The sequence below is a fragment of the Oncorhynchus mykiss genome, chromosome 14, assembly GCF_013265735.2.
Source record: "Oncorhynchus mykiss isolate Arlee chromosome 14, USDA_OmykA_1.1, whole genome shotgun sequence".
In the NCBI taxonomy this organism is placed as follows: Eukaryota; Metazoa; Chordata; class Actinopteri; order Salmoniformes; family Salmonidae; genus Oncorhynchus; species Oncorhynchus mykiss.
This window is the reverse complement of record NC_048578.1, coordinates 42,570,737-42,594,581: the sequence shown is the minus strand read 5'-3', so window position 1 is coordinate 42,594,581 and position 23,845 is coordinate 42,570,737. Positions and strand designations below refer to the sequence as shown.

General features: G+C 45.0%; 1 protein-coding gene across 3 annotated transcripts in view; it reads right to left on the bottom strand.

The window, feature by feature from the left end:
• Positions 1-23,845, bottom strand: part of LOC110510432 (plastin-3) — a 65,418-nt gene that overhangs the window by 21,284 nt on the left and 20,289 nt on the right. For all 3 annotated transcript variants that reach the window (XR_005036022.1, XR_005036021.1, XM_036943589.1), the window contains exon 9: positions 4,777-4,872. Coding sequence is in view for 1 of the 3 variants with exons in the window: in XM_036943589.1 (XP_036799484.1) it covers positions 4,777-4,872 (96 nt within the window). In the remaining 2 variants the exon portion in view is untranslated. The remainder of the gene's footprint in view (positions 1-4,776; positions 4,873-23,845) is intronic.

Here is a 23,845-nt window from a genome sequence, read left to right as displayed (position 1 = left end):
AGGAGGGGTTTCATCCAATAGAAGAAAGGCAGGAGGACTCAGTCCTGGAATAAGGAGGGGTTTCATCCAATAGAAGAAAGGCAGGAGGACTCAGTCCTTGAATAAGGAGGGGTTTCATCCAATAGAAGAAAGGCAGGAGGACTCAGTCCTTGAATAAGGAGGGGTTTCATCCAATAGAAGAAAGGCAGGATGACTCAGTCCTGGAATAAGGAGGGGTTTCATCCAATAGAAGAAAGGCAGGAGGACTCAGTCCTGGAATAAGGAGGGGTTTCATCCAATAGAAGAAAGGCAGGAGGACTCAGTCCTTGAATAAGGAGAGGTTTCATCCAATAGAAGAAAGGCAGGAGGACTCAGTCCTTGAATAAGGAGGGGTTTCATCCAATAGAAGAAAGGCAGGATGACTCAGTCCTGGAATAAGGAGGGGTTTCATCCAATAGAAGAAAGGCAGGAGGACTCAGTCCTGGAATAAGGAGGGGTTTCATCCAATAGAAGAAAGGCAGGAGGACTCAGTCCTTGAATAAGGAGGGGTTTCATCCAATAGAAGAAAGGCAGGAGGACTCAGTCCTTGAATAAGGAGGGGTTTCATCCAATAGAAGAAAGGCAGGAGGGGTTTCATCCAATAGAAGAAAAGCAGGAGGACTCAGTCCTTGAATAAGGAGGGGTTTCATCCAATAGAAGAAAGGCAGGATGACTCAGTCCTGGAATAAGGAGGGGTTTCATCCAATAGAAGAAAGGCAGGAGGACTCAGTCCTGGAATAAGGAGGGGTTTCATCCAATAGAAGAAAGGCAGGAGGACTCAGTCCTTGAATAAGGAGGGGTTTCATCCAATAGAAGAAAGGCAGGAGGACTCAGTCCTTGAATAAGGAGGGGTTTCATCCAATAGAAGAAAGGCAGGAGGGGTTTCATCCAATAGAAGAAAAGCAGGAGGACTCAGTCCTTGAATAAGGAGGGGTTTCATCCAATAGAAGAAAGGCAGGATGACTCAGTCCTGGAATAAGGAGGGGTTTCATCCAATAGAAGAAAGGCAGGAGGACTCAGTCCTTGAATAAGGAGGGGTTTCATCCAATAGAAGAAAGGCAGGAGGACTCAGTCCTTGAATAAGGAGGGGTTTCATCCAATAGAAGAAAGGCAGGAGGACTCAGTCCTTGAATAAGGAGGGGTTTCATCCAATAGAAGAAAGGCAGGATGACTCAGTCCTGGAATAAGGAGGGGTTTCATCCAATAGAAGAAAGGCAGGAGGACTCAGTCCTGGAATAAGGAGGGGTTTCATCCAATAGAAGAAAAGCAGGAGGACTCAGTCCTTGAATAAGGAGGGGTTTCATCCAATAGAAGAAAAGCAGGAGGACTCAGTCCTTGAATAAGGAGGGGTTTCATCCAATAGAAGAAAGGCAGGAGGACTCAGTCCTGGAATAAGGAGGGGTTTCATCCAATAGAAGAAAAGCAGGAGGACTCAGTCCTTGAATAAGGAGGGGTTTCATCCAATAGAAGAAAGGCAGGAGGACTCAGTCCTTGAATAAGGAGGAGTTTCATCCAATAGAAGAAAGGCAGGAGGACTCAGTCCTTGAATAAGGAGGGGTTTCGTCCAATAGAAGAAAGGCAGGAGGACTCAGTCCTTGAATAAGGAGGGGTTTCATCCAATAGAAGAAAGGCAGGAGGGATTTCATCCAATAGAAGAAAGGCAGGAGGACTCAGTCCTTGAATAAGGAGGGGTTTCATCCAATAGAAGAAAGGCAGGAGGACTCAGTCCTTGAATAAGGAGGGGTTTGATTTTCAAAGTCTCTCAGTTTAGCATATTTTATGTTCAAGTTGGGTTCACATGAACTCTACAGTAAGTTCCAGGAAGTTCTTCATGAGAGAGGGGTAGGAGAACAGGAGAGAGGGGTAGGAGAACAGGAGAGATGGGTAGGAGAGCAGGAGAGAGGGTTATGAGAGCAGGAGAGAGGGGTAGGAGAACAGGAGAAAGGGGTAGGAGAACAGGAGAGAGGGGTAGGAGAAGCAGGAGAGAGGGGTAGGAGAAGCAGGAGAGAGGGGTAGGAGAACAGGAGAGAGGGGTAGGAGAGCAGGAGAGAGGGGTAGGAGAAGCTGGAGAGAGAGGTAGGAGAGCAGGAGAGAGGGGTAGGAGAGCAGGAGAGGGGGGTAGGAGAACAGGAGAGAGGGGTAGGAGAGCAGGAGAGAAGAGGCAGGTCTAAAACTATTCTCTTCTGAAAACAACAGGAAAATGCTTCCATTATACAACACACACACACACACACACACACACACACACACACACACACACACACACACACACACACACACACACACACACACACACACACACACACACACACACACACACACACACACACACACACGGACTACATACAGGAAACCCTCCTTTCGTATAAATGCTATAGCAGCTGTCATGTGGAGAGGAGGAAGTGCTTTGAAAGGCTGGTCATGGCTCACATCAACCCCATTATCCCAGAAACCCTAGACCCACTCCAATTTGCATACCGCCCCAACAGATCCACAGATCATGCAGTCTCAATCCCACTCCACACTGTCCTTTCTCACCTGAACTAAAGGAACACCCATGTGAGAATGCTATTCATTGACTACAGCTCAGTGTTCAACACCATAGTGCTCACAAAGCTCATCACTGAGCTAAAGACCCTGGGACTAAACACCTCCCTCTGCAACTGGATCCTGGACTTCCTGACGGGCCAGGTGGTAAGAGTAGGTAAAAACACGCCTGCCATGCTGATCCTCAACACTGGGGCCCCTCAGGGGTGCGTGCTTAGTCCCCTCCTGTACTCCCTGTTCACCCACGACTGTGTGGCAGCGCATGACTCCAACACCACCATTAAGTTAGTTGACGACACAACAGTGGTAGGCCTGAACACTGACGACGATGAGACAGCCTACAGGGAGGAGGAGAGAGACCTGGCCGTGTGGTGCCAGGACACCAACAACAGTAAGACCAGGGAGCTGATCGTGAACACACATCACCCTTGAAAAAGTTTAGCATGGGTCCTCAAAAAACATGGTACTGAACTGACCCTGTATATAGTCACCTTCCCCCTATACATATCTACCTCCATCACTATACATATCTACCTCCATCACTCCAGTATCTCTGTCACCTTCCCTCTATACATATCTACCTCCATCACTCCAGTATCCCTGTCTCCTTCCCCCTATACATATCTACCTCCATCACTATACATATCTACCTCCATCACTCCAGTATCCCTGTCACCTTCCCCCTATACATATCTACCTCCATCACTCCAGTTTCCCTGTCCCCTTCCCCCTATACATATCTACCTCCATCACTCCAGTATCCCTGTACATTGTTAATATGGTACTGACCCTGTATATAGTCCCCTTACCCCTATACTTATCTACCTCCATCACTATACATATCTACCTCCATCACTATACATATCTACCTCCATCACTATACATATCTACCTCCATCACTATTCATATCTACCTCCATCACTATACATATCTACCTCCATCACTCCAGTATCCCTGTCACCTTCCCCCTATTCATATCTACCTCCATCACTATACATATCTACCTCCATCACTCCAGTATCCCTGTCACCTTCCCCCTATACATATCTACCTCCATCACTATACATATCTACCTCCATCACTCCAGTATCCCTGTCACCTTCCCCCTATTCATATCTACCTCCATCACTATACATATCTACCTCCATCACTCCAGTATCCCTGTCTCCTTCCCCCTATACATATCTACCTCCATCACTATACATATCTACCTCCATCACTCCAGTATCCCTGTACATTGTTAATATGGTACTGACCCTGTATATAGTCCCCTTACCCCTATACTTATCTACCTCCATCACTATACATATCTACCTCCATCACTATACATATCTACCTCCATCACTATTCATATCTACCTCCATCACTATACATATCTACCTCCATCACTATACATATCTACCTCCATCACTCCAGTATCCCTGTCATCTTCCCCCTATTCATATCTACCTCCATCACTATACATATCTACCTCCATCACTATACATATCTACCTCCATCACTATTCATATCTACCTCCATCACTATACATATCTACCTCCATCACTATACATATCTACCTCCATCACTATACATATCTACCTCCATCACTCCAGTATCCCTGTCACCTTCCCCCTATACATATCTACCTCCATCATTCCAGTATCCCTGTCTCCTTCCCCCTATACATATATACCTCCATCACTATACATATCTACCTCCATCACTATACATATCTACCTCCATCACTCCAGTATCCCTGTACATTGTTTATATGGTATTAGATCTGACCCTGGAACTGACCCTATACAGTATATAGATTCTGCACATTGTTAATATGGTATTAGATCTGACCCTGGAACTGACCCTATACAGTATATAGATTCTGCACATTGTTAATATGGTATTAGAACTGACCTTGGAACTGACCCTATACAGTATATAGATTCTGCACATTGTTAATATGGTATTAGATCTGACCCTGGAACTGACCCTATACAGTATATAGATTCTGCACATTGTTAATATGGTATTAGAACTGACCTTGGAACTGACCCTATACAGTATATAGATTCTGCACATTGTTAATATGGTATTAGAACTGACCTTGGAACTGACCCTATACAGTATATAGATTCTGCACATTGTTAATATGGCATTAGAACTGACCTTGGAACTGACCCTATACAGTATATAGATTCTGCACGCATGTTGATTTGAAGAGGGACTCACATTGTATCCAGACATGTTGATCTCAATGCGTTGCTCGTTCTCTTTGCTGCCGTCAGGAGCGATCATTTTCAGCAGGTGATAGTAAGCCCTAGAGTCCTGCAGGAGACAGTCAGAGAGTTACTCTCCAGTTAGGAAACACAGTGTTATACTCCTCAGGACAACACAGAACACATAAACATGCCGGAATTGAAGTCAGAGAAATACATTAAATTATAAGGAAGGACGTTGATGTCAAAGAGAGTTCAACATTCATTACGGTACCTTCACTAAGTTAAAGAAGTCTGATACTGTCTGAAGCATGGCAGGAGACACAGAGGCATTAGACAGAGACAGACAGGTAGACAGAAACAGACAGTTAGACAGAGAAATGAGACAGAAACAGAAAGGTAGACAGACAAACAGGTAGACAGAAATGAGACAGAGACAGACAGGTAGACAGAGAAAAACAGGTAGACAGAAATGAGACAGAGACAGACATTGAGAGAGACAGAGAGACAGAAAGAGACAGAGCGACAGAGACAGAGAAATGAGACAGAGGGAGACAGACAGGGAGATAGAGACAGATAAATGAGACGGAGACAGACATTGAGAGAGACAGGGAGACAGAAACAGACAGAGTGACAGAGAAAGAGAAATGAGACAGAGGGAGAAATGAGACAGACATGGAGAGAGAAAAGGAGACAGAGAAATGAGACAGACATGGAGAGAGAAAAGGAGACAGAGAAATGAGACAGACATGGAGAGAGAAAAGGAGCCAGAGAAATGAGACAGACATGGAGAGAGAAAAGGAGACAGAGAAATGAGACAGACAGGGAGAGAGAAAAGGAGACAGAGAAATGAGACAGACATGGAGTGAGAAAAGGAGACAGAGAAATGAGACAGACATGGAGAGAGAAAAGGAGACAGAGAAATGAGACAGCCAGGGAGAGAGAAAAGGAGACAGAGAAATGAGACAGACATGGAGTGAGAAAAGGAGACAGAGAAATGAGACAGACATGGAGAGAAAAGGAGACAGAGAAATGAGACAGAGACAGACATTGAGAGAGACAGGGAGACAGAAACAGAGAGTGACAGAGACAGAGAAATGAGACAGAGGGAGAAATGAGACAGACATGGAGAGAGAAAAGGAGACAGAGAAATGAGACAGACATGGAGAGAGAAAAGGAGAAAGAGAAATGAGACAGACATGGAGAGAGAAAAGGAGACAGAGAAATGAGACAGCCAGGGAGAGAGAAAAGGAGACAGAGAAATGAGACAGACATGGAGTGAGAAAAGGAGACAAAGAAATGAGACAGACATGGAGAGAAAAGGAGACAGAGAAATGAGACAGAGACAGACATTGAGAGAGACAGGGAGACAGAAACAGACAGAGTGACAGAGACAGAGAAATGAGACAGAGGGAGAAATGAGACAGACATGGAGAGAGAAAAGGAGACAGAGAAATGAGACAGACATGGAGAGAAAAGGAGACAGAGACATGAGACAGACAGGGAGAGAGAAAAGGAGACAGAGAAATGAGACAGACAGGGAGAGAGAAAAGGAGACAGAGAAATGAGACAGACAGGGAGAGAGAAAATGAGACGGAGAAATGAGACAGACAGGGAGAGAGAAAAGGAGACAGAGAAATGAGACAGACATGGAGACAGACAGGGAGACAGAGAAATGAGACCGAGACAGACAGGGAGAGAGAAAAGGAGAGAGAAAAATGAGACAGACATGGAGAGAGACAGGGAGGCAGAGAAATGAGACCGAGACAGACACAGAGAAATTAGACAGAGAAATTAGACATAGACAGACAGGGAGAGAGAAAAGGAGACAGAGAAATGAGACAGACATGGAGAGAAAAGTAGACAGAGAAATGAGACAGAGACAGACATTGAGAGAGACAGGGAGACAGAAACAGACAGAGTGACAGAGACAGAGAAATGAGACAGAGGGAGAAATGAGACAGACATGGAGAGAGAAAAGGAGACAGAGAAATGAGACAGACATGGAGAGAGAAAAGGAGACAGAGAAATGAGACAGACATGGAGAGAGAAAAGGAGACAGAGAAATGAGACAGACATGGAGAGAGAAAAGGAGACATAGAAATGAGACAGACAGGGAGAGAGAAAAGGAGACAGAGAAATAAGACAGACATGGAGTGAGAAAAGGAGACAGAGAAATGAGACAGACATGGAGTGAGAAAAGGAGACAGAGAAATGAGACAGACATGGAGAGAAAAGGAGACAGAGACATGAGACAGACAGGGAGAGAGAAAATGAGACAGAGAAATGAGACAGACAGGGAGAGAGAAAAGGAGACAAAGAAATGAGACAGACATGGAGAGAGACAGGGAGACAGAGAAATGAGACCGAGACAGACACAGAGAAATGAGACAGAGGGAGAAATGAGACAGACATGGAGAGAGAAAAGGAGACAGAGAAATGAGACAGACATGGAGAGAAAAGGAGACAGAGAAATGAGACAGACATGGAGAGAAAAGGAGACAGAGACATGAGACAGACAGGGAGAGAGAAAATGAGACAGAGAAATGAGACAGACAGGGAGAGAGAAAAGGAGACAGAGCAATGAGACAGACATGGAGACAGACAGGGAGACAGAGAAATGAGACCGAGACAGACAGGGAGAGAGAAAAGGAGAGAGAAAAATGAGACAGACATGGAGAGAGACAGGGAGGCAGAGAAATGAGACCGAGACAGACACAGAGAAATTAGACAGAGAAATTAGACATAGACAGACAGGGAGAGAGAAAAGGAGACAGAGAAATGAGACAGACATGGAGAGAAAAGTAGACAGAGAAATGAGACAGAGACAGACATTGAGAGAGACAGGGAGACAGAAACAGACAGAGTGACAGAGACAGAGAAATGAGACAGAGGGAGAAATGAGACAGACATGGAGAGAGAAAAGGAGACAGAGAAATGAGACAGACATGGAGAGAGAAAAGGAGACAGAGAAATGAGACAGACATGGAGAGAGAAAAGGAGACAGAGAAATGAGACAGACATGGAGAGAGAAAAGGAGACATAGAAATGAGACAGACAGGGAGAGAGAAAAGGAGACAGAGAAATAAGACAGACATGGAGTGAGAAAAGGAGACAGAGAAATGAGACAGACATGGAGTGAGAAAAGGAGACAGAGAAATGAGACAGACATGGAGAGAAAAGGAGACAGAGACATGAGACAGACAGGGAGAGAGAAAATGAGACAGAGAAATGAGACAGACAGGGAGAGAGAAAAGGAGACAAAGAAATGAGACAGACATGGAGAGAGACAGGGAGACAGAGAAATGAGACCGAGACAGACACAGAGAAATGAGACAGAGGGAGAAATGAGACAGACATGGAGAGAGAAAAGGAGACAGAGAAATGAGACAGACATGGAGAGAAAAGGAGACAGAGAAATGAGACAGACATGGAGAGAAAAGGAGACAGAGACATGAGACAGACAGGGAGAGAGAAAATGAGACAGAGAAATGAGACAGACAGGGAGAGAGAAAAGGAGACAGAGCAATGAGACAGACATGGAGACAGACAGGGAGACAGAGAAATGAGACCGAGACAGACAGGCAGAGAGAAAAGGAGAGAGAAAAATGAGACAGACATGGAGAGAGACAGGGAGGCAGAGAAATGAGACCGAGACAGACACAGAGAAATTAGACAGAGAAATTAGACATAGACAGACAGGGAGAGAGAAAAGGAGAGAGAGAAATGAAACAGACGGAGAGAAAACGAGACAGAGAAATGAGACCGAGACAGACACAGAGAAATTAGACAGACAAATTAGACAGAGACAGACAGGGAGAGAGAAAAGGAGACAGAGAAATGAGACAGACATGGAGAGAGACAGGGAGACAGAGAAATGAGACAGACATGGCGAGAGAAAAGGAGACAGAGAAATGAGACAGACATGGAGAGAGAAAAGGAGACAGAGAAATGAGACAGACATGGAGAGAGACAGGGAGACAGAGAAATGAGACCGAGACAGACACAGAGAAATTAGACAAAGACAGACATGGAGAGAGAAAAGGAGCCAGAGAAATGAGACAGACAGGGAGAGAGAAAAGGAGCCAGAGAAATGAGACAGACAGGGAGAGAGAAAAGGAGACAGAGCAATGAGACAGACATGGAGACAGACAGGGAGACAGAGAAATGAGACCGAGACAGACAGGCAGAGAGAAAAGGAGAGAGAAAAATGAGACAGACATGGAGAGAGACAGGGAGGCAGAGAAATGAGACCGAGACAGACACAGAGAAATTAGACAGAGAAATTAGACATAGACAGACAGGGAGAGAGAAAAGGAGAGAGAGAAATGAAACAGACGGAGAGAAAACGAGACTGAGAAATGAGACCGAGACAGACACAGAGAAATTAGACAGACAAATTAGACAGAGACAGACAGGGAGAGAGAAAAGGAGACAGAGAAATGAGACAGACATGGAGAGAGAAAAGGAGACAGAGAAATGAGACAGACATGGAGAGACACAGGGAGACAGAGAAATGAGACCGAGACAGACACAGAGAAATTAGACAAAGACAGACATGGAGAGAGAAAAGGAGCCAGAGAAATGAGACAGACAGGGAGAGAGAAAAGGAGACAGAGAAATGAGACAGACAGGGAGAGAGAAAAGGAGACAGAGAAATGAGACCGAGACAGACACAGAGAAATTAGACAGACAAATTAGACAGAGACAGACAGGGAGAGAGAAAAGGAGACAGAGAAATGAGACAGACATGGAGAGAGAAAAGGAGACAGAGAAATGAGACAGACATGGAGAGAGACAGGGAGACAGAGAAATGAGACCGAGACAGACACAGAGAAATTAGACAAAGACAGACATGGAGAGAGAAAAGGAGCCAGAGAAATGAGACAGACAGGGAGAGAGAAAAGGAGACAGAGAAATGAGACAGACAGGGAGAGAGAAAAGGAGACAGAGAAATGAGACCGAGACAGACACAGAGAAATTAGACAGACAAATTAGACAGAGACAGACAGGGAGAGAGAAAAGGAGACAGAGAAATGAGACAGACATGGAGAGAGAAAAGGAGACAGAGAAATGAGACAGACATGGAGAGAGACAGGGAGACAGAGAAATGAGACCGAGACAGACACAGAGAAATTAGACAAAGACAGACATGGAGAGAGAAAAGGAGCCAGAGAAATGAGACAGACAGGGAGAGAGAAAAGGAGACAGAGAAATGAGACAGACAGGGAGAGAGAAAAGGAGACAGAGAAATGAGACAGACATGGAGAGAGAAAAGGAGACAGAGAAATGAGACAGACAGGGAGAGAGACAGGGAGACAGAGAAATGAGACAGACATGGAGAGAGATAACTAGGTGATTCATCAGACTGACTGAGGCAGTTGACATTTACATACAGGCAGTTGAAGGAGAGGTGAAGGAGAAAGAGAGGAGAGAGATATATACAACGCATTCAGAAAGTATTCAGACCCCTTGACTTTTTCCACATTTTGTTACATTACAGCCTTATTCTAAAATTCATTGAATTGTTTTCTTCCTCAGCAATCTACACACAATACCCAACGATGACATCACAATACCTCATGATGACATCACAATACCCCACGATGACATCACAATACCCCATGATGGCATCATAATACCCCACAATGGCAAATTTGCTCATTTATATATTTTTTAAAACAGAAATACCTTATCTACATAAGTATTCAGACCCTTTGCTATTAGACTCGAAATTCAGCTCGGATGCATCCTGTTTCCATTGATCATCTTTGAGATGTTTCTATAACTTGTTGGAGTCCACCTGTGGTAAATTCAATTGATTGGACATGATTTGGAAAGGAATACACCTGTCTATATAAACGTCCCACAGTTGACAGGGCATGTCAGAGCAAAAACCAAGCCATGAGGTCGAAGGAATTGTCCGTAGAGCTCCGACACATGATTGTGTCGAAGCACAGATCTGGGGAAGAGTAGCAAAACATTTATGCAGCACTGAAGGTCCCCAAGAACACAGTGGCCTCCATCATTCTGAAATGGAAGAAGGTTGGAACCACCAGGACTCTTCCTAGAGCTGGCCGCCCAGCCAAACTGAGCAATCAGGGTAGAAGGGCCTTGGTCAGGGAGGTGACCATGAACCCGATGGTCACTCTGACAGAGCTCCTCTGTGGAGATGGGAGAATCTTCCAGAAGGACAACCATCTCTGCAGCACTTCACCAATTAGGCCTTTATGGTAGAGTGGCCAGACGGAAGCCACTCCTCAGTAAAAGGCACATGACTGCCCCCTTGGAGTTTGCCAAAAGGCATGTAAAGATTCTTAGACCACGAGAAACAAGATTCTCTGGTCTGATGAAACCAAGATTGAACTCTTTGACCTGCATGCCAAGCGTCACGTCTGGTGGAAACCTGGCACCATCCCTACAATGAAGCATGGTGGTGGCAGCATCATGCTGTGGGCATGTTTTTCAGCACCATCCCTACAATGAAGCACTAGCTTTAAGCACTGTTACGTTCCCCAGTTTATGTGTTGTAGTTTGTGTACTTGCATGTGTTTATTTCAGGAAATGGCTTCCTGAAATCCCTCAAGCAGCTGATTGGTCGACTCCAGGGCTAATTGGAGAGCTGACCCCGCCCCCTTGTCAAGACACAGCTGTCTCCAATTACACATTCATTCTGAAGCTACATAAAAGCCAGTGTTCTGTTCAGGAGGGAGAGATTTGAGGTAGGGATTGCTGAGAGAGATTTTGCTAGAGAGATTTTTGGAGGTAGGGATTGCAAAGAGAGATTTTTGGAGGTAGGGATTGCATAGAGAGATTTGGAGGTAGGGATTGCTGAGACCTTGTGTTTGGACACACCCCACGGGGTCCGCTTAAAGTTTTGAAGGAGCATATCTTATCTCCTCCACCCAGTAGCGCCCCTAAAAATGTGTTGGAATATGTCAGTAAGATGCGGGAGAGACTGCACACCGCATGTGCGTTAGCCCAAAAGTCTCTTTCCTCGTCTCAAAAACGCATGAAGTTGCATTATGACAAAAAGGCTGTTGGCCGTTCATTTGCACCAGGGGATCAAGTTTTAGTTTTGTTGCCAATCCCTGGCTCATCTCTGTCAGCACGTTTTTCTGGACCGTATCTGGTGGAAAAGAAAATCAATGACACCAATTATGTGATAAAGACACCAGATCGAAGGCGTTCTTCCCGTGTGTGTCATGTTAACATGCTGAAAACGTATTATGTGCGCGATTCTCCCGACAGCTCCTCAAGTAAGCCGGTCCAGCCCGCCGTCTCCAGTGTGGCTGCGGTGGTGCTGAAGCCTGGCTGGGACCTAGATGAGGATAAGGAGGACGGGTTGGAGTTACGCCATACGTTACAGCAAGGTGAACGCCTATGTAATTCAGAGATGCTGAAGAAGTTACCCTCTCAAATGGAACATTTGGATAACGATCAAACTAAGGATCTTATCCTATTGATAAACAGTTTTCTCAGTGTGTTTCAGGACATTCCAAGTCGCACAGCCATCTTGGAACATGACGTGGATGTGGGGAACGCTGTTCCTATACGTCAGCATCCGTACCGGGTTAATGCTAAGAAAAGGGAGGTAATGAAAAGTGAGGTAGCTTATTTATTACAGAATGACATGGCAAAACCCAGTAACAGCTCCTGGAGTTCTCCATGTATTCTTGTTCCTAAGCCTGACGGTACATCCTGCTTATGTACGGACTATCGTCGCGTAAATGCAGTTACAAAGTCTTATTTTCCTCTACCTCGCTTAGATGACTGTATTGATAGAATTGGCTCTGCTGCTTACGTTAGTAAGTTAGATTTGTTAAAAGGTTATTGGCAGGTGCCTCTGACCTCTCGAGCTTCTGACATATCGGCTTTTGTTACGCCAGAACTTCGTACAATACACTGTGATGCCCTTTGGCATGTGTAATGCACCTGCTACTTTTCAGCGGCTAGTTAACATTGTGTTTGCAGATCTGCCAAATTGTACTGCTTACCTTGACGATGTGGTGATTCATTCGTCTACTTGGTCTGATCATCTCTCCACTTTGAAAAGTGTGTTTCAGCGGTTGGAGAATGCTTATTTAACCCTCAATTTGGCCAAGTGTGAGTTTGGGAAGGCTACAGTGACTTACTTAGGTAAACAAGTGGGACGAGGTCAAGTGCGCCCAGTAACTGGCAAAGTGGAAGCAATTATTGCTTTTCCTGCTCCCACTACTCGCCGCCAGTTGCGCAGATTCCTGGGGATGGTAGGGTGCTATCGTACGTTTTGTAAGAATTTCTCGACGGTAGTAGCTCCCCTTTCATCTCTGCTTAGTCCCAAGGTACCATTCAAGTGGTCCAAGGACTGTAACTACGCTTTTGAGTCCGCTAAAGCGCTACTTTGCAGTGCCCCAGTGCTTGCCGCCCCCAACTTTGACAAACCTTTTAAGTTGGAGGTAGATGCTAGTATAGTGGGGGTGGGTGCGGTTCTCTTACAGGAAGATGAAGACGGAGTGGATCGGCCCGTCAGTTTCTTCTCCCGTAAGTTCAACTCGTGTCAGTCAAGATACTCTACAATTGAACAAGAGACGCTGGCTTTATTGCTTGCCTTACAGTTCTTTGAGGTATATGTGGAGTCCAGTGCCTTGCCTGTTATGGTCTTCACGGACCATAATCCATTGGTGTTCTTGAAGCAAATGTACAACCAGAACCGCCGCCTTATGCGGTGGGCTCTGATTGTACAAGGATATAATGTACAGATAGCTTATGTGAAGGGCTCGGCGAATGTGGTTGCTGACGCTCTATCACGGGTTTACTAACTGGGGAAGCGATGGCTTTTGTTATTGCAAAACTAGGTTTGCAATTTTTGTGGTGGGCGTGTTACGTTCCCCAGTTTATGTGTTGTAGTTTGTGTACTTGCATGTGTTTATTTCAGGAAATGGCTTCCTGAAATCCCTCAAGCAGCTGATTGGTCGACTCCAGGGCTAATTGGAGAGCTGACCCCGCCCCCTCGTCAAGACACAGCTGTCTCCAATTACACATTCATTCTGAAGCTACATAAAAGCCAGTGTTCTGTTCAGGAGGGAGAGATTTGAGGTAGGGATTGCTGAGAGAGATTTTGCTAGAGAGATTTTTGGAGGTAGGGATTGCAAAGAGAGATTTTTGGAGGTAGGGATTGCATAGAGAGATTTGGAGGTAGGGATTGCATAGAGAGATTTGGAGGTAGGGATTGCTGAGAGAGATTTGCTGTGAGGTCATTGCAGAGCGATTGTTTGTGATTGTTTGTGTTTGGTTTTTTTTGCTGGAGGTTGATTGTGCTGGGAGTTCATTGCTGGGAAGTGGTATGTTCTATGAGTTTGTTGCTCAGATAGAGCTTATTTGATGTCCTTTGTTAGTTTGAAATTGTTTAATATCCTGTTTCATTTGTTCCATGGGGAGAACGGGAAGGCACCTTGGGAGTGTTTAGGCAAGAGGCCCGCGGGCATACATATACCCGTAGTATATTCACTGTCTAGGCACACTAGGTAAGACCTGGGCGGACCACCCCCTGTATTTTGGTTAGGGCACCAGGTGGTGCTAAATTAGGTAAGTAGTGGGTAGGCAGGTAAGATAGGAGAGGGGGGGCTTTGAGATTTACTTTCTTTGCTTTGGTTCCGTCCAGCCCCTTTTCCCCATAATACTGTGTAAAGGAATAAAGTCCTTGTAAACGGTACCACATTCTGTCTGTTGTCATCCTTACTCACACCTACAGTCCATACCTTTTTCACTTCACAGAGAGTTTAGTTGTAGCAGGGTGTTGCGTTCCCTCTTCATAGAGGCGTGCGTAACATAATGGGGGCTCATCCGGGATTTGACCATTAAACCCACCGGACCCTGCTGCTCTGAGCTCTCTATGGTTAGTGATTGAGGTGTGATGGTAGGTTGTGAGTTTGGATGACTTGTTTAGTTAGTGTGTTCAGGAGACTGCATTGTATAAGATGGCTGCATCAGCCATCTCTAAGTTTTTTGAAGCGCCCTCTATTGATTGTTTGGTGAGGTTTCGTAAAGTAGACCTTATAGCTATAGCTGACCATTATGGATTTGTTGTCCCTGAGAAAGCCCTAAAGGCTGAGCTTTTGGTGCTAGTCAGGGAGGGTTTAGTGAGAGAACGGATTCTGTCATTGCAAGGAGAGGAGACGGGTAGACCTTCTGATGCCAATTCGGAGAACAAGGCGGAGGAAGGGGTTCCTCGTACCCCTTTTACATTGCCCCGATTCAATCCTTTATCTTCTGCTTCGCGTCGTTCAGATGGAACTGCTAGGCTGAAGGTGAGGCTGGCTCGGTTAGAAATGGAACAAAAAGATAAAGAGAGACAGATGAAATTTGAACTTGAAATTAGGAAAATAGAAGCTGACAAGGAGGTGAGGATCCGACAACTGGAGCTAGACGCTCGCTCCAGTGCGACTCTACAAGCTGCTCATCATCAAACATCATCTTTGCAGGCAAGCTTCAATGCCATACAACTCTCCTTCCGTGGCCTCCAATTGCTCTTAAATACAAGTAAAACTAAATGCATGCTCTTCAACCGATCACTACCTGCACCTACCCGCCTGTCCAACATCACTACTCTGGACGGCTCTGACTTAGAATACGTGGACAACTACAAATACTTAGGTGTCTGGTTAGACTGTAAACTCTCCTTCCAGACCCATATCAAACATCTCCAATCCAAAGTTAAATCTAGAATTGGCTTCCTATTTCGCAACAAAGCATCCTTCACTCATGCTGCCAAACATACCCTTGTAAAACTGACCATCCTACCAATCCTCGACTTTGGCGATGTAATTTACAAAATAGCCTCCAATACCCTACTCAACAAATTGGATGCAGTCTATCACAGTGCAATCCGTTTTGTCACCAAAGCCCCATATACTACCCACCATTGCGACCTGTACGCTCTCGTTGGCTGGCCCTCGCTTCATACTCGTCGCCAAACCCACTGGCTCCATGTCATCTACAAGACCCTGCTAGGTAAAGTCCCCCCTTATCTCAGCTCGCTGGTCACCATAGCATCTCCCACCTGTAGCACACGCTCCAGCAGGTATATCTCTCTAGTCACCCCCAAAACCAATTCTTTCTTTGGCCGTCTCTCTTTCCAGTTCTCTGCTGCCAATGACTGGAACGAACTACAAAAATCTCTGAAACTGGAAACACTTATCTCCCTCACTAGCTTTAAGCACCAACTGTCAGAGCAGCTCACAGATTACTGCACCTGTACATAGCCCACCTATAATTTAGCCCTATCAACTACCTCTTTCCCAACTGTATTTAATTTATTTATTTATTTTGCTCCTTTGCACCCCATTATTTTTTATTTCTACTTTGCACATTCTTCCATTGCAAAACTACCATTCCAGTGTTTTACTTGCTATATTGTATTTACCTTGCCACCAAGGCCTTTTTTGCCTTTACCTCCCTTCTCACCTCATTTGCTCACATTGTATATAGACTTGTTTATACTTTATTATTGACTGTATGTTTGTTTTACTCCATGTGTAACTCTGTGTTGTTGTATCTGTCAAACTGCTTTGCTTTATCTTGGCCAGGTCGCAATTGTAAATGAGAACTTGTTCTCAACTTGCCTACCTGGTTAAATAAAGGTAAAATAAAAATAATAAAAAAATAAATAAATAAAAACCCACTTCGATGTGAGTAAAAACATAGCTTTAGTCCCTCCATTCCGAGAGTCGGAAGTGGATTCTTATTTCTCTGCGTTTGAGCGTGTAGCCGCTGCGCTGCATTGGCCACTCGAGGTTTGGCCGCTCCTATTACAATGTAAATTGTCTGGGAAAGCCCAGGAAGTAGTAGCTGCGCTCTCCCTGGAAGACAGTTTACACTACGATACAGTTAAAACTACCGTGTTGCGGGCTTATGAGTTGGTGCCTGAAGCTTATAGACAGCACTTCAGGAACCACAAGAAACCCTCTCACCGTACATTTGTTGAATTTGCTAGGGACAAAGAGTCTCTGTTTAGTCGCTGGTGTTCAGCCAGCAAAGCTAACACCTTTGCTGATTATTAAGGAGTTGATGCTGTTGGAGGACTTTAAAAGCAACCTCCCAGATAGAATTGTAGTTCATTTAAATGAACAGAAAGTGGTTACATTGGCCCAAGCAGCAGTGTTGGCAGATGAGTACGCTTTGACACACAAGACTGTCTTTGGTGCACCACGTTTTGAAGGCCGGACGATTACGTCATCAGTTCCTCGTTCAGGTCGCTTTTCCTCTGACAACCCTAAGCCTTTTCATGAAATCCGTGAATGTTTTTACTGTCACCAAAAGGGTCACGTGATTGCGGACTGCCCAGTTTTGAAAAATAAACCGAAACAGTCCCTGTCACCGTCCCCAAAAATGAAAAGTTTGGGTTTAGTCAAGTCTTTGGCTCGTCCATTGGATCGAGTTATTGATTCAGCATTTGAGAAACCGGATCCTGTCTATGCTCCGTTTATCTCTGCCGGCTATGTTTCCTTAACAGGAGAACAAGCTGATCAAAGGCCTATCCAAATCCTACGAGACACTGAGGCGGCGCAGTCAGTAATCATTACTGATGCTTTACCCTGGTCTCCTGAAACGTATTGTGGCTCACATGTCATATTACAGGGCATAGAGACAAAAACCGTGCCTGTACCATTACACTGGGTCCACTTAGTGTCAGACTTGGTATCAGGACAATTCCGTGTTGGTGTAGTATCGACACTGCCAGTAAAAGGAGTCAAATTGCTACTAGGGAATGATATTGCTGGTGGTAATGTCATTCCTGTGTTAGAGGTAGTAGACAATCCAGAAATCAGAACTACAGATGAGAAATTGGTTCAAGCATTTCCACATGTTTTTCCTGCTTGTGTGTTAACGAGGGCACAATCTCGCAAGCTAGGAGATGTGGTGGATTTGGCTAGTTCCATTTTTGAGAATGTTGAGGTAGAAGACAATGCACCGAGTATGCCTTCTGCAATGCCGACAGTTTTTACCCCTGTAAAAACTAAGGCAGGGGAAAACGAAATTGTGCCCCAATTACATGACATTCTTTTGTCTGTCACCCCCGAGAAGGTGATTGAATGTCAAAAAGAAGACACCAGTCTTCGCATGTGTTTTGCTTTGGTAATTTCCATTGAGGAAGCTAAAACTAGAGAGACCGCCTACTTTATGGAAGCAGGAGTTTTGATGCGTAAATGGGCATCTCATGACACCATTAATGACTGGAGTGAAGTGTGTCAAGTGGTTGTTCCTACACCGTTCCGACAGCAGGTGCTGTCACTCGCCCATGACCAGGCGTGGTCTGGACACTTGGGGATCACAAAGACTTATAACTGGGTCCTTCGTCATTTCTTCTGGCCAGGTTTGAAGTCTGACGTGGTCCAATTTTGTAAAACATGTCACACATGTCAAATCACTGGGAAAGTGAATCAAACAGTTCCACGAGCGCCACTCTGCCCGATTCCTGTGGTGGGGGAACCGTTTGAAAGAGTGATAATTGATTGTGTAGGTCCATTGCCGAAAACCAGGTCAGGTAATCAGTTCCTACTAACAATAATGTGCAGTGCTACTCGATACCCAGAGGCTATTCCTCTCCGTACTATAACGGCTAAGACTGTGGTGACGGCACTAGTGAAGTTCTTCTCTACGTTTGGACTCCCTAAAGTAATCCAAACGGATCAGGGATCCAACTTCATGTCTAAACTGTTTTCAAATGTGTTAAAGACATTGTGTATTTCCCATCAGGTCTCCAGTCCGTATCATCCAGAGAGTCAAGGGGCTCTAGAACGCTGGCATCAGACGCTGAAGGCAATGCTACGCAAGTATTGTATGGATACCAGTACTGATTGGGATGAGGGGGTGCCCTTTGTCCTATTTGCTATAAGGGAAACGATACAAGAGTCCTTAAGGTTCAGCCCTGCTGACCTTGTGTTTGGACACACCCCACGGGGTCCGCTTAAAGTTTTGAAGGAGCATATCTTATCTCCTACACCCAGTAGCGCCCCTAAAAATGTGTTGGAATATGTCAGTAAGATGCGGGAGAGACTGCACACCGCATGTGCGTTAGCCCAAAAGTCTCTTTCCTCGTCTCAAAAACGCATGAAGTTGCATTATGACAAAAAGGCTGTTGGCCGTTCATTTGCACCAGGGGATCAAGTTTTAGTTTTGTTGCCAATCCCTGGCTCATCTCTGTCAGCACGTTTTTCTGGACCGTATCTGGTGGAAAAGAATATCAATGACACCAATTATGTGATAAAGACACCAGATCGAAGGCGTTCTTCCCGTGTGTGTCATGTTAACATGCTGAAAACGTATTATGTGCGCGATTCTCCCGACAGCTCCTCAAGTAAGCCGGTCCAGCCCGCCGTCTCCAGTGTGGCTGCGGTGGTGCTGAAGCCTGGCTGGGACCTAGATGAGGATAAGGAGGACGGGTTGGAGTTACGCCATACGTTACAGCAAGGTGAACGCCTATGTAATTCAGAGATGCTGAAGAAGTTACCCTCTCAAATGGAACATTTGGATAACGATCAAACTAAGGATCTTATCCTATTGATAAACAGTTTTCTCAGTGTGTTTCAGGACATTCCAAGTCGCACATCCATCTTGGAACATGACGTGGATGTGGGGAACGCTGTTCCTATACGTCAGCATCCGTACCGGGTTAATGCTAAGAAAAGGGAGGTAATGAAAAGTGAGGTAGCTTATTTATTACAGAATGACATGGCAAAACCCAGTAACAGCTCCTGGAGTTCTCCATGTATTCTTGTTCCTAAGCCTGACGGTACATCCCGCTTATGTACGGACTATCGTCGCGTAAATGCAGTTACAAAGTCTGATTCTTTTCCTCTACCTCGCTTAGATGACTGTATTGATAGAATTGGCTCTGCTGCTTACGTTAGATTTGTTAAAAGGTTATTGGCAGGTGCCTCTGACCTCTCGAGCTTCTGACATATCGGCTTTTGTTACGCCAGATAACTTCGTACAATACACTGTGATGCCCTTTGGCATGTGTAATGCACCTGCTACTTTTCAGCGGCTAGTTAACATTGTGTTTGCAGATCTGCCAAATTGTACTGCTTACCTTGACGATGTGGTGATTCATTCGTCTACTTGGTCTGATCATCTCTCCACTTTGAAAAGTGTGTTTCAGCGGTTGGAGAATGCTTCTTTAACCCTCAATTTGGCCAAGTGTGAGTTTGGGAAGGCTACAGTGACTTACTTAGGTAAACAAGTGGGACGAGGTCAAGTGCGCCCAGTAACTGGCAAAGTGGAAGCAATTATTGCTTTTCCTGCTCCCACTACTCGCCGCCAGTTGCGCAGATTCCTGGGGATGGTAGGGTGCTATCGTACGTTTTGTAAGAATTTCTCGACGGTAGTAGCTCCCCTTTCATCTCTGCTTAGTCCCAAGGTACCATTCAAGTGGTCCAAGGACTGTAACTACGCTTTTGAGTCCGCTAAAGCGCTACTTTGCAGTGCCCCAGTGCTTGCCGCCCCCAACTTTGACAAACCTTTTAAGTTGGAGGTAGATGCTAGTATAGTGGGGGTGGGTGCGGTTCTCTTACAGGAAGATGAAGACGGAGTGGATCGGCCCGTCAGTTTCTTCTCCCGTAAGTTCAACTAGTGTCAGTCAAGATACTCTACAATTGAACAAGAGACGCTGGCTTTATTGCTTGCCTTACAGTTCTTTGAGGTATATGTGGAGTCCAGTGCCTTGCCTGTTATGGTCTTCACGGACCATAATCCATTGGTGTTCTTGAAGCAAATGTACAACCAGAACCGCCGCCTTATGCGGTGGGCTCTGATTGTACAAGGATATAATGTACAGATAGCTTATGTGAAGGGCTCGGCGAATGTGGTTGCTGACGCTCTATCACGGGTTTACTAACTGGGGAAGCGATGGCTTTTGTTATTGCAAAACTAGGTTTGCAATTTTTGTGGTGGGCGTGTTACGTTCCCCAGTTTATGTGTTGTAGTTTGTGTACTTGCATGTGTTTATTTCAGGAAATGGCTTCCTGAAATCCCTCAAGCAGCTGATTGGTCGACTCCAGGGCTAATTGGAGAGCTGACCCCGCCCCCTCGTCAAGACACAGCTGTCTCCAATTACACATTCATTCTGAAGCTACATAAAAGCCAGTGTTCTGTTCAGGAGGGAGAGATTTGAGGTAGGGATTGCTGAGAGAGATTTTGCTAGAGAGATTTTTGGAGGTAGGGATTGCAAAGAGAGATTTTTGGAGGTAGGGATTGCATAGAGAGATTTGGAGGTAGGGATTGCTGAGAGAGATTTGCTGTGAGGTCATTGCAGAGCGATTGTTTGTGATAGAGAGATTTTTTTTGCTGGAGGTTGATTGTGCTGGGAGTTCATTGCTGGGAAGTGGTATGTTCTATGAGTTTGTTGCTCAGATAGAGCTTATTTGATGTCCTTTGTTAGTTTGAAATTGTTTAATATCCTGTTTCATTTGTTCCCAGGGGAGAAGGGGAAGGCACCTTGGGAGTGTTTAGGCAAGAGGCCCGCGGGCATACATATACCCGTAGTATATTCACTGTCTAGGCACACTAGGTAAGACCTGGGCGGACCACCCCCTGTATTTTGTTTAGGGCACCAGGTGGTGCTAAATTAGGTAAGTAGTGGGTAGGCAGGTAAGATAGGAGAGGGGGGGCTTTGAGATTTACTTTCTTTGCTTTGGTTCCGTCCAGCCCCTTTTCCCCATAATACTGTGTAAAGGAATAAAGTCCTTGTAAACGGTACCACATTCTGTCTGTTGTCATCCTTACTCACACCTACAGTCCATACCTTTTTCACTTCACAGAGAGTTTAGTTGTAGCAGGGTGTTGCGTTCCCTCTTCATAGAGGCGTGCGTAACAAGCACCAACTGTCAGAGCAGCTCACAGATTACTGCACCTGTACATAGCCCACCTATAATTTAGCCCAAACAACTACCTCTTTCCCTACTGTATTTATTTTATTTATTTTGCTCCTTTGCACCCCATTATTTTTATTTCTACTTTGCACATTCTTCCACTGCAAATCTACCATAGCAGTGTTTTACTTGCTATATTGTATTTACTTTGCCACCATGGCCTTTTTTTGCCTTTACCTCCCTTATCTCACCTCATTTGCTCACATCGTATATAGACTTGTTTATACTGTATTATTGACTGTATGTTGGTTTTACTCCATGTGTAACTCTGTGTTATGTGTCGAACTGCTTTGCTTTATCTTGGCCAGGTCGCAATTGAAAATGAGAACTTGTTCTCAACTGGTCTACCTGATTAAATAAAGGTGTTCTCAACTGGCCTACCTGATTAAATAAAGGTGAATAAATAAATGGTGGTGACAGCATCATGCTGTGGGGGTGTTTTTCAGCGGCAGGGACTGGGAGACTAGTGAAGCATGGTGGTGACAGCATCATGCTGTGGGGGTGTTTTTCAGCAGCAGGGACTGGGAGACTAGTCAGGATTGAGGAAAAGATGAACGGAGCAAAGTACAGAGAGATGCTTGATGAAAACCTGCTCCAGAGCACTCAGGACCTCAGACTGGGGGCGAAGGTTCACCTTCCAACAGGACAATGACAATAAGCACACAGCCAAGACAACGCAGGAGTGGCTTCGAGACAAGTCTCTGAATGTCCTTGAGTGACCTGGCCAGAGCCCGGACTTGAAACTGATTGAAACATCTCTGGAGAGACCTGAAAATAGCTATGCAGCAACTCTCCCCATCCAACCTGGCAGAGCTTGAGAGGATCTGCAGAGAAGAATGGGAGAAACTCCCCAAATGCAGGTGTGTCAAGCTTGTAGTGTCATACCCAAGAAGACTCAAGGCTGTAATCGCTGCCAAAGGTGCTTCAATGAAGTACTGAGTAAAGTGTCTGAATACTTATGTAAATGTGATATTTCAGTTATTTCATTGAAAAAATAATAATAATGAGCAATTGTTTTTTTTAATAGTTCTTGCTTTTTCATTATGGGGTATTGTGTGTAGATTGACGGGGATGAAACAATATGTTTTTTTAGAATAAGATATATATATATACAGTTGGGTCAGAAGTTTAAATACACTCAATTAGTATTTGGTAGCATTGCTTTAAAATTGTTTAACTTGGGTCAAACGTTTTGGGTAGCCTTCCACAAGCTTCCCACAATAAGTTGGACGAATTTTGGCCCATTCCTCCTGACAAAGCTGGTGTAACAGAGTCAAGTTTGTAGGCCTCCTTGCTATCACACGCTTTTTCAGTTATGCCCACACATTTTCTATAGGATTGAGGTCAGGACTTTGTGATGGCCACTCCAATACCTTGACTTTGTTGTCCTTAAGCCATTTTGCCACAACTTTGGAAGTATGCTTGGGGTCATTGTCCATTTGGAAGACCCATTTGCGACTAAACTTTAACTTCCTGACTGATGTCTTGAGATGTTGCTTCAATATATCCACATAATTTTCCTACCTCATGATGCCATCTATTTTGTGAAGTGCACCAGTCCCTCCTGCAGCAAAGCACCCCCACAACATGATGCTGCCACCCCCGTGCTTCACGGTTAGGATGGTGTTCTTCGGCTTGCAAGCCTCCCCCTTTTTCCTCCAAACATAACAATGGTCATCATGGCCAAACAGATACATTTTTGTTTCATCAGACCATCAGAGGACATTTCTCCAAAAAGTACGATCTTTGTTCCCATGTGCAGTTGCAAACCGTAGTCTGGCTTTTTTATGGTGGTTTTGGAGCAGTGGCTTCTTCCATGCTGAGCGGCCTTTCAGGTTATGTCGATATAGGACTCGTTTTACTGTGGATATAGATACTTTTGTACCTGTTTCCTCCAGCATCTTCACAAGGTCTTTTGCTGTTGTTCTGGGATTGATTTGCACTTTTCACACCAAAGTACGTTCATCTCTAGGAGACAGATTGTGTCTCCTTCCTGAGCGGTATGACGGCTGCGTGGTCCCATGGTGTTTATACTTGCGTACTATTGTTTGTACAGATGAATGTGGTACCTTAAGGCGTTTGGAAATTTCTCCCAAGAATGAACCAGACTTTGGAGGTCTGCAATTTTTTTTCTAAGGTCTTGATTTTCCCATGATGTCAAGCAAAGAGGAA